This window comes from Macrobrachium rosenbergii, chromosome 49 (genome assembly GCF_040412425.1).
Source record: "Macrobrachium rosenbergii isolate ZJJX-2024 chromosome 49, ASM4041242v1, whole genome shotgun sequence".
NCBI lineage: Eukaryota > Metazoa > Arthropoda > Malacostraca > Decapoda > Palaemonidae > Macrobrachium > Macrobrachium rosenbergii.
This window is the reverse complement of record NC_089789.1, coordinates 8,266,979-8,279,114: the sequence shown is the minus strand read 5'-3', so window position 1 is coordinate 8,279,114 and position 12,136 is coordinate 8,266,979. Positions and strand designations below refer to the sequence as shown.

At 36.4% G+C, this 12,136-nt stretch overlaps 1 protein-coding gene across 1 annotated transcript in view; it reads left to right on the top strand.

Moving 5' to 3' along the window:
• LOC136832059 (uncharacterized) overlaps window positions 1–4,125 on the top strand; it is a 45,254-nt gene extending 41,129 nt beyond the window's left edge. Inside the window, exon 8 of the mRNA XM_067092606.1 lies at window positions 3,731–4,125. Within this exon, the coding sequence (XP_066948707.1) occupies window positions 3,731–3,913 (183 nt within the window). The 3' untranslated portion in view covers window positions 3,914–4,125. The remainder of the gene's footprint in view (window positions 1–3,730) is intronic.
• The last annotated feature ends 8,011 nt before the right edge of the window (window positions 4,126–12,136 follow it).

Genomic DNA, 12,136 nt, shown 5'->3' with positions numbered 1-12,136 from the left:
TAAGTAGCTTTTGTACCATTTGTGTACATCGTCTTCGATGCCTACTGCTCTCAGGTCTTCAAGCAGCAGATTGTGGTCAACTGTGTCAAATGCTGCACTTAGGTCAAGCATAATCAGGATGCCACATTTTCCTTTTGCTATAATTTTTACCATATCATTTATAATTGCGCACAATGTAGTCTCTGTTGAGTGGCTTTTTCTGTACGCTGACTGATTATCAGGTATAATGTTGAGTTGTTTCAAGTGCTTCCAGGTTTGTTTGTGAACCTCCGTTTCTATAAGTTTTGATAAGTACGATAGGCTCGATATTGGTCTGTAAAAGCTTAGATTTTCTTTATCGCCTATAGGCCGGCTTTATACAAGCAAGCTTTGCACTATTTGGGAAGGATGCCTGTGCGGGACTCATTTTGACAATATCAAAATATAGCTCCCGCAACTGATCAAATTTTTTGCCTCTTTTAAATCACTTATGGGAAACGGGTCATTTTCACAGTGGATGTTTTTTACTTTTCTCATCGTTTTTTCAGTCATTCATGCTCAGTTCTTTAAACTTACTGAATCTGCTGTTTCTCATTGTGGTCACCGGGAGATCAGGAGGGACCTCCTTATCTAAACTATGACAGATTCTTTCAATTTTTTCCTCAAAGTAGTTCACAAAGTTATCGGCCAGATTTTTGTAGTCACTAGTTACATCAGGTAGAACTTTTTCTTCCTTGAGTCCCGATATTCCGGCTAAATTGCCATGGATTTTTGGGGGATTTTTCTCTACACTAAACATTGTATTGTAATATATTTTCTTGGTTTTCATAATCAAGTCGTTGTACTGATTTCTGGCTGTTTTATAGTGACCAATTTTCACTACTTCTTGATTCTTTTGATCTTTTCCATAGATCGTCCATTTTTCTTTTCTTTATCCTAGCTTCGCGTAATTCACTGTTAAACCATTTGGCATTTTCTTTAACTATTATTTGCCTTGTTACTTCTGGAAATTTATCGTTGTAGCTTGGCGCCAATATGCTTTTGCTATAGAATGTAAAACAGCTTACACATACTTGGTGGCCTGTCAAGGTATTCCTCAAATGACACCTGCACTCTTGGCTTGTTTCTCTTATTTTCTTTATGCTTTCAACAATAAATTCATCAGCTTTAAAGTTGGTTTTGTTTCTGCAAGTGATAGTTTTTTCAGTGCATAGCCTTTCCAGATATTTATACTAAATGTAACCAGTTTATGTATTGGAGATATTACACATTCAGGCTCAACTTGTGTCACTCACAATCTCGTAGTTTTTGTTTTGTATCACTAGGTCAATGGTATGGTTCAACAGTGACGTCGGTTTTTTCACATTTACGAGGTCGTAGCTTTCAAGTAACTATAAATTCTTTGACATATTAAGTTTTGTCATCGTTATCATCCAGATGTAGGTTGAAGTCACCACAAATCGGTATATTTTTATCAGCTAACAAGTCGAGGGAGTCACTGAATTCATCTAGGAACGATATCTTACTTGTGCTTGGTGGTTTATGAAACTGTTATGATTTGCATATGTTTGTTTATTTGTGTAATTTTGGTGCTGATATATTCAAATGCAATGAACACATTTTGGTTCATTATAGATAAATTGTATACTTTTTTGACAGATTCCCACTCCACCACCTTTTTTTTCTCTCGGTACATGGTAAAGCTGTGAAACTATGGCGTCATTTCGTTGGCATACATATATCTAGATTGTGATCACTTATAAGATTTGTAATTGTGTTAGTTTTATTTACAACCGACTGTATGTTTAATTAAATTGCATAGAAGATTATTAGTCAAGGCCATGATCCGTATTATTTTTCACCTTAGACACATATTCTTTATATACTGTGCACTTATTGCCATCATATGTTTATGTTTAGTATCACTATGGCCTTTATTTACACAATTTTTACACTTGAAGATGCTGCTGACACATTCATTTGATTTGTGATTTTCACCACATCTAGGGCAAACTTGTTTATTTCTCAAGTTTGTTGCGCTATGGCCAAATTCCTGACATTTATAGGACTGATAGGGCATGTAACAGTCGTATACTTTGCAACGGCTATAAAGTGTACACAATTTGTCACCTGTCATAGATCGCCTTTCGTATTTGTGGTGTGCATTTGATGATATGGTGTTTATATTTGTCATCTTTGGCTTTCATTTCCTTTACAATTTTCAGGTCGTCATTTTCATAAATAAGATTACCAATCCATGGATTTTTCCTTACAATGTTATCGAAAATGTTATCTTCGTCCTTTAGGACATGTACTAATTTCTTGAATCTCCTTTTTTGCCTTTTTTCTAAATTTTTCCTGTCTGAAAATCTTACAAATAAGTGTCCATCTCTTGTTTTGACCTGTTCAACTGGCGCCGTTATTTTACTCATAATTTGTCTCTTTTCATTTGCTGCTGTGCTCTCTTCGTTTGTACATTTGATCAGAAGCACTTTTTTTGTCTTTAGTGATTCAGCATAAGTTTTGTCCATGTTTTTCATGGTCTTTACATCTTTATCAACATTGTCAATTTTGTTTTGAATGTCATCTATGTTGGTTATTACATAACTAGTTTTCTGAGCAGAATCCTGAATCAACTTTGTTAATATCTCTGTGTTTTCTTTTACTTCTTCAGGTTCATCTTCAATGAGTTTTTTTTGTGTTCTTTGTTCAGGCCTCTTGCAGTTATTACAGATGTACAATATGTTGTCACTCCGAAGTATGGATGTGTATCTGACCTCAATACCTGAACATTCGTAGTGGAACCATGTATCACACGTTTCACAGCAAGTTCCTTCATCGTCAACTTCATCAGAGTAATGTCGGCAAGTTGCTGACTCTCTCTCGATTTGGATTGGCTCATCCTTCTGCAGTATTTTATTTAGTGTTCCATCTGCATGCGCTGCTTCGATAATTATGAGACAATGTTCGTATGATAGTTTGATCTTTCCTCTTCTTTGTTTTCCATTTGGATGGGGTAAGCACGATGCCTTCTTTTGAAGGACTTTTGATTTGTCTTTGGGGTAGACTTTGCAGTCTCGATTGGCTGCCCTGCCTATCATCGCTTAGACCCCAGTAGCGTATGTACATGTACTGTACCAGTCACCAGCACCCTTTCTCCCAGCAGCGAGGAGTCGTTGCCTGGTTAGGTTGACAGTCGCGACGTGTGAGGTGTCTGTTGTTTTCAGAGGATGTTGGAGTGGCTTTGTGTGTGTATTAGCCTCTAACACCCACTTGCTTTTAAGCAAACCTATCTGTTGATTACATACATAATCCCGGGGTGTCTACACGGAAAGCAAAGTGTCCGCCTCTCTGACCGGTCGGACCTCTAAGAAGTCCGAGGCTGCTACTCTAACTGACTTGGCCATCGAGGCTCTGATAGTTTGATCTTTCCTCTGCTTGATTTAATTTCTACAGTATTTGTTTTCTCTTTTCCCTTCCTCTTCTTTGCATTCACTTTGAACACTGCGCATGTGGCAAGTCAGGCACTTTTATACAGAGCACATCACAGACACGTCCTGCTCGCAAGAAAGCTACATGTAAAGTTGCACTGTCCTATGTTTGAATTCATACGATTTGATGACTGACTTGTCCTGTTTGAAAATATACCCATAGTACAAAAAATCAAAATCATGGTGTAAATTAAGCAAGGAGAGATTTTGCCAAGATTGTTATTAACAATTTTTATTTAACAAAATCTCCTCCACCGTAGGAACACCAAGTCCTGATTCCTGATGAAGAAGTGCGTTGGAGAAACTGCAGGAGATCTACAGTGTTCTTCATCCATCCGGATGACCCGGTCCTCATCCGCCCTCTTGATGGTGCATCCAACTTTACTCCTGTCACGGCTAGAGATCACGTACTCAAGAGGTTCCGGGAAACTTACAAGTATTAGAAGTATTAGCGTATGTTTGGGAGAGACCGAGAACATTACAATTATAACATACAGGAGATTTAGTGAAGGAAATGCCTGGGGTGTTATGCCACCAGCAGATTTGGTTAGATAGGCCTAATGCAGGAGGAACTCGATTAGCTAACACTTTCTAACACATTTCCCAATGTACTGAGCTGAATTAACAGTCGAAATATACAGTCTTCCAGTGTTAACTTTGCCTTTATTTGTCTTGACGTCTGCTTGGGAGCATGTTAGATCAGCTACAGCAAAAATAGTTCTCGTGCACCTGAGGAGTTTCAGGAAACTTCACAAATATTACTATGTACTTCAAAGTTTCAGGAAACCCTGCCAACGTTCCGTTCACTCAGAGAGTCTTGAAAACTTTTGAATGTATATATAAAATTCATGGAAACTGATGAATATTAACGCGTAATCAACGTTTTGGTGAAGCCCAGATATTGGCAAGTATTTTTAAGCTTCGAGGAAGCTTAAAAACGAAGGTTCCCAAAAACTTTTAAATATTTTTATGTGATTATGACACTTGTGAAAACTTGCAAATAAGTAGCGTATACTGTCTTAAAGATACCTGACTAGTAACGTACTTTATCAAGAGAAAATCGCAAATATTAGCGCAAACTTAACCCTTACAGAACGGAAACCACAAATATGAAAATTTTCAGACTGTGCAAAGCAACACATGTGCCAACAATATGACAAACGGCTTCAGTGTGCGAACTTGAAGTGATGTTCAAAACAAAACAATATGAAATCCCCAAGAGCTATCCAAAGAAATGCCAAGATTATTGACACAAATTAACCTTAGAACTATAACCTTACTCGATCCCCTCAATATGGTAAATGGGTCTACCCGTTCTTAACCCTTTAACCGTTTAGTACGTATATATACCTAGCGCGCCAAACCTACCTGAGCCGTTTAGAGCACATGTTTTGACAGTGGCGTTTAGTACGTATATATACGATCGTTTTTTCCTGCCTTCCTTTCAAAGTTAATCCACCGAAATATGTTTCCTGTAGGTCCCAGGAAGTCTTTTTGACCATATCCAGACAACAACACTTCCTCCCGATCCCCTTTTATCCTACTTCTCCTGATTTTCCTAATCTAATGTGGGAATGCGCCAATCGCGGCTACATCGCTAGCTATAGCGAGACGCTATTCTGCTGGGCTGGTTCGTTCTCTTAAGCCCCATACACACTATGCATCACGATGCGCGCAGTGTTGAACAGATGTGTTGAAAACCCGGTTTTTCAACTCGACGCTGCATCACGAGTGTTGACGGGCCGGACCGATTTCATGAGGCTGCGCAGTGATGCATTTGCACTCGGAGGGGGAGGACGCCTGCTCAGCACATCCGCTCAACTCCAGCGCCGATGGCTCAATCACATTTTATTGAATTGCATTTTTATTCGGAGATCCATTTGCTCATTAACCTTATCTGCATTTACTTTCTTTCGGATGTATTTTTCCTGCTGAAATCGTTATACTCCCTTTCTTCTAATTTTCGTTACGAGACCTCTTTCTTTTTCTCACCTTCCTCCTGAGGACCTGATCTATCCTCCTTTATTCCTGCACAGCCTTCCAATGTGTCTTGCAATTTCTTTTTCCACTAAGTTTCTCATTTCCTGTTTTCACCACTCTTATTCCCTCTTCCTAAACCTAAAGTCACTCACTGCCGACTGACTTTATCTTGAAAAAAAAAAAGTAGTAAGAAGCTAATTTTCTCTCTCAAATGTATATTTTGTAAATATTTATCCTTGAAAATCGTTTTCTAATGAATTCCTCTTCCGAACATATTTCTACAGGCTCTTATCTCATGTACCCCGAGCTCTGCCTTCCCAATATGGCATCTCTTTCTCATTTACCTATCTGTGCACTGGCATGCTCTAAAAACCTGCAATGCACAGATTCAAACTCATCAAGAAACTCTTGTACTCTAACTCTCTTTCAGTCCTGGCTCAATCTTACCCCATACAATCTTCATACTAACACATATGTATAATCCTTGCCCAGAGTTTCATTGATTCCGCAATCAATACAACTTCTCAAACTGTACACTTTCAGCTATCCTCAACACACTGACCCTTTATCCTTACCATTCCCGCACAAAATGCCTTTTTTTTTACCTCTATCTCACTCAGTGCCAAACCAGGCTGCTTCCTTCTTAAACCCATCAGCTATCACGTTCCTTATCTTCTGCACCACATTAATATACATTTAAACCAGGAAGATGCATAGAAATACACGATGTGGGGTTACAAACCCTATACCACGTCTGTTTTATGACTTTCACACTGTGCAGAGTAGTGGGATGTTATTATTTTCTAGCCAGAGAACTGAGAATCTGACGCTATTCGTCTCTTGTGGAGAACCTCATCTGCCATTTACAGGCATTTATTTTCACCACAACTGTCGCGCGAGAACAAGTGAGCAGTGTCGCAGTACAGTTTGGCCGCTAGTGATTTTATTCAACACCACTACTGCATCACGTGGCTGATACATGAGGCATAGTGTGTACGGGGCTTTACTCGGAACTTTGGACTTTCGACGCAGGGGGTGGAAGGGCTATAATCCTATGTAATTCAACTTAGTACCGGTCGTGTGTCACTTTCATCTTGTTTTACTTTTCCAGCTCCAGCGCAAATGAAAAACGATAAGTAATTGTAATGTATTGACATTTATCCTGACTGAAATATAAACAATATACTCACTTGACAAATATTATTTTGCGACATGTTCACTGCATGCGCCTGAACTCTAGGTATACTTCATTCTGAATAACGATTTCAAATTGTTGTGTTTGTTTATTCCAAAATTGCTAAAACTGGCAATAATTGTAATTTATTTCATCAATTCAATTTTATCATATAATGAAAATGACTTCAAAAGCATCGTATATTATGCCAATGTCGCTATACACACACGTGTATGTATGTATATATATATATATATATATATATATATATATATATATATATATATATATATATATATATACATATAGAACGTTATAAAGAACAACAACCCCAGAGTACCTGAGGGTTGTTTATCTTAACAAGCTAATATTTGGGGTGGCTGATGTTAACAAGCTCATTCTGAGGATGGCCAATCTTTACAAGCTTGTTTAAAAGAATTAACAAATTTTTAGCAAGCCTTTTTTCTTGGAGGAAAAGTTACAGTTTACAGTTTAGTTCTCCACATATATTTGTTAAGAGAACACCCTTTAGTTATGGCTCGTCCAACATACCAGGATGTTATAAAACCACTTACAGTTGGGGATCCACTGCCAGTTATAAACTGGATGAAGCAGCATGGATTATTGAGGATTGAAATGAATTGCAGCAAGTGTAAGACTGCAATGAACTGGACAGGATGCTCATCAATACAAGATAAATACGTATGGAAATGTCAGCAGAAAGACTGTGCAAAATACAAACAAACCACGGCAATTCGTAAAGACTCGTTTTTTTCCCGATCAAGATTGTCACTACAGAAATGGATAGAAGCAATATTCTATTGGTGTGAAGATATAAGTGTTACTCAGGCTGTAAATCTCTTGAATCTTTCAAAGTAACAGTAGTAAACCTTTTAGTTATTTCCGTGAAATATGCACAAAATTCTTCGAAAAAATCCCATTCAGCTTGGTGATGCAGGACTGATTGTTCAAATTGACGAATCATGCTTTTCGCATAAGCCTAAGTACCATAGAGGACGAGCAGCCAAGGAGCCTATATGGGTCTTTGGTCTTGTGGATACAAGTACAGTGCCCTGTTTAGGTTACATGGAGATAGTAAAATCTCGTAGTGCCATGACCCTATTACCCATAATAAAAAAAGTGGTTAGGTCAGGAACGGTTATTCATAGTGACTTATGGAAGGCATACTCAAATAATCAGCGAGATCTCGGTCTTGAGCATCATACAGTCAATCATTCTGTTTATTTTGTGGACCGACATACAGGTGTGCATACACAAGCAATCGAAAGCTATTGGGAAGGCATAAAGCAAGGATCAAGAGCATGCAAGGTTGCAAAGGGAATTTCTACATGCATATCTTCAAGAATTTATGTGGAAAGAAAGAAATAAACAAGACACGTTTCATGCATTCTGCAGGGCAATTGCTGATCAATATTCTTAAATTTAACGTTTTACTTTTTAATTTTGAAATATTTGCCAAATTTTGCTTTTAATTTTGTAATATTACCAAATTGCTATTTTTATTTCAATAAAATGCTTTATTGCCGGGTTATTTATCTATCCTTAATTTAATAATCATCATTGTTGGGGTGATCTTTACAACGCTGTAAAGAACAGCAACCCCAGAGTACCTGAGGGTTGTTTATCTTAAGCTAATATTTGGGGTGGCTGATGTTAACAAGTTCATTCTGAGGATAGCCAATCTTTACATGGGTACTCTGGGGTTGGGGATCTTTACAACGTCATATATATATATATATATATATATATATATATATATATATATATATATATATATATATATATATATATATATATATAATTCCAATAACTAATTATCGTTCTTATGAATCAATTCTGGAACTTCACAGAACAAAGGGTAGGATACAGAACGAACAAACTTATACATGAAACAATACACCTGTGCAAAAATCTAAATGAAAGTTACGTACAAAATTCTTACAAAAGAGGCAATGGTGAAAATTCGTCCGACAACGACAATGATGAAAATCTGTCACCTACAAACAAAGCAGAGGGACAGACAAGAAGGCCAAGACATCTTATGCTGATCTCTCTCTCTCTCTCTCTCTCTCTGTCCAAATACATTATATATATATATATATATATATATATATATATATATATATATATATATATATATATATATATATACATATACTGGAACTTTACAGGAGAAATAGAACGAACACACTTATGTACGTGACACAATGCTAGTATAAAGGGGTCTAAAGGAAAGTTATTTATTTACAAACGTAGCGACGTTTATAATCCCGTAATTGCTGTCCAAAAACACCTTTCTGGTTTCGATGAAATCCCTTTCTTGTTCTAGGTCAAAATAAGAAATATCAGTAATACTTGCCTATCTTCCTATATCTATCTATCTATCTATCTATCTATCTATCTATCTATCTATCTATCTATCTATCTATCTATATATATATATATATATATATATATATATATATATATATATATATATATATATACTGTATATATATATGTATGTATATATATACACATATATACATACATATGTACATATATATATACATATATATATTTAAGCTTAAAAAATCACAGTAGATGCACGTGACTTCAGTGTACAAGCGAATCCCACAGGAAAATGACAGGCAGAAGTTCGGTACCAAGCGCTTTCACGTTTATTAACGCATCGTCGGGGCATGAATGAGACACATATATAAAGAAGGTTACAAAGTAAACAAAAATGAACAAGAATACCAGATGGTCAGTTGTTAAAGGGTATTAAACAGAAAGCTAATCCAGGATAATCCGGGATCGAGCTGTCACAAACTGAACCTACGAGCAAACAACGAGAAATACTAAATTTTAGGCTTACAAAATCCAAAAACATGTATAACCTTGAATACCAGATGGTTAATTGCCAGGGGGTAAAAAACAAAAGGTTAATTCACAGCAAATCCGGGATCACGCGGTCACAAACTAATCCAAATATATAATTAACCATAAGGCAAACAGAATCTTACCCATTCACATTGCAGATACATGTATAAAAATTAATATTAATTTTAATTTTGCATATATTTATCAACAACTTTTTTTTAATTATGAAGGCATCAAGTTTAAATAAACCAAGACTTAAAATTAGAACACTTTCATTATTTGACTTAATAAAACAAGATTCGATGATATTCCTTTTAACTGTGTCACTGCATGGGACTAAAGGTCTTGCTTTACTAAATCTCTCATGTGTACGAATAATGCATTCGATATTTGGCCAGTTCTCACAGAATATTGGTGTTGTTTGATTCGTTGTGAAAGTGATTTTTAAGTTTGTCTTAACATTAAAATTACTGAAAACAACATTTATGTTGAAAAGCTTTAAAATTCTAGGAATTTGTAAAAACCTTTCATCATATGGTAATTTGAGAATATTATGCTTGCTGAATTCAAGCTTGTTATTAGTTAAATAAAATGTTTTCCTGGCTCTTTTCCATGCTACATCTACAAAGGTCCTTGGGTATTTAAGTTTCGAAGCAATATCATAAATAGTTTTGATCTCAGCATCAATTTTAATGTTAAGAGCCCTAGAAAAGAAAGGATTGAAAGTGAACATTGGAAAGACAGAGCTAATGATTAGTAGTAAAGAAGGACATGAAGAAGTAAACATTCAAGTGGAAGATGGTACAGTGCTAAAACAGACCAATGAGTTTAACTACTTTGGATCAATAATAAAAGAGGAGGGAGGTACTGGTAAAGCAGTGAGACAGAGAGTGAAAGAAGCATGGCAAAAATGGAGGAAGTTACAGAAATTGTATTAGACAAGAAAATGCCATTAAGGCTCAAACTGAAGATTCATAAGACAGTTATCAGGCCCATATTATTATATGGGGCAGAAACTTGGGCACTTAAGAGGAAAGAGGAGGGACTATTGGAAAGAACCGAGATCAGGATGCTGAGATGGATTGCTGGAATATCACTACTGGAAAGGAGGGAGAGTCAAGATATAAGACGAAAGTGTGGTATATGTTATGTAAAGGAGAAGGCTACGGAAGCTCGTCTGAAATACTATGGCCAAGTAATAAGAAGAGAGGACTGGTAAGAACATTCCAGTGATGGGGAGGAGCGTGGGGCGTCAGTGGTTCAGATGGATGGATGTGGTGAGGAGGGATATGGGTGGGGTGGGACTGGGGGAAGATGATGCAAGAAACAGAAACAGATCGAGAAAGTTGACCCAAGCGGCCGACCCTGCTATACAGTGGGACTAATAAAGGTCGAAAGATGATGATTCTTATTGTATATACTTAATGTACTATATGTGTAGCACATTTACAAATAACAGTCAAATAACAGGATAAATATATTTTTATTTTCCTGTGAACATTAAAACACACACTCTCTCTCTCTCTGTATATTTATACCATGTATATATATATATATATATATATATATATATATATATATATGAACAGCCAGACGAAAGAAATGAATAGGCTGTATAATATGAGACCCAAACGGCCAAGTATCTTAAAACTGAAAGTCTTGGACCAAGGTCATGGATTATGGGGATTAACTCGTTCAGAGAGGCAAGGCTGGCAGGAAAAAAAATCACCCCAAACGCCAGAATCTCGGAAGTTGCCACGACCCGGATTTGGTTCTAATCATTAATCTCTCGGATGAATGAGTCAAGGCCAGCACTGGGAGTCAAACCTGTCTGATAAATTTTTAACTGACTAACAGATCTATTTACATTTAATTACAACCTAAATAAAAAGCTTAAGTAATAAATAATACGCAGCACTATAATTACTTAATTCATTCTATCACTTGTGATATAGTATAATAAAGAATAAAAATACCAGTGATATAGGCCTATCTGATTCCTCCTCTCATGGGTAGCTACATCACCAGGTTCATAAATCCTAGTGTAAATTAGGACACATGCGTCGCACTTAAACCCTAATGGTAAACTTACTTTATAGAATAACAATAACAGTAATAATATTAATGCGTTAATCAATGGTCCAGTGTAGTTCCCTAGGTGGTTCTAGTGTTTGAGCTTAAAACGAAATTCCTATTTTCTACAGCAGCTTCATCTTGTCCCGTTTTTTATGTTACTTAACAGTGCTTCCGAGGTCTGCGCTGTGAGTTCTACCAAATAATGTCCTCTGATCCTACAATGTAAACCTGTCCTAGTATATGTAGTATAATTAAAATAATATACGGTACATGCTGTGCATAATAACTGTGCACATATTTGTGTGCCTGTGCACAACGTTCATCCATAAAAAGGAATCTTCTTGGGTACATGCAAAATCTTGCAATACCAACTGCTGGATGCTGCGCATAAAACAAGTGGGAAAATAATTTATTCATCTTATATTTAAACGAGTGTTAGTTACAGAAATAAACCGTATAAATAACCCTTTTAATAAAGATGGTCCCTGCAATATCATGAAACTTCCTGTTCAAAGTAACGAGGTTATAATCTTATGATTAAACATTTTATCTT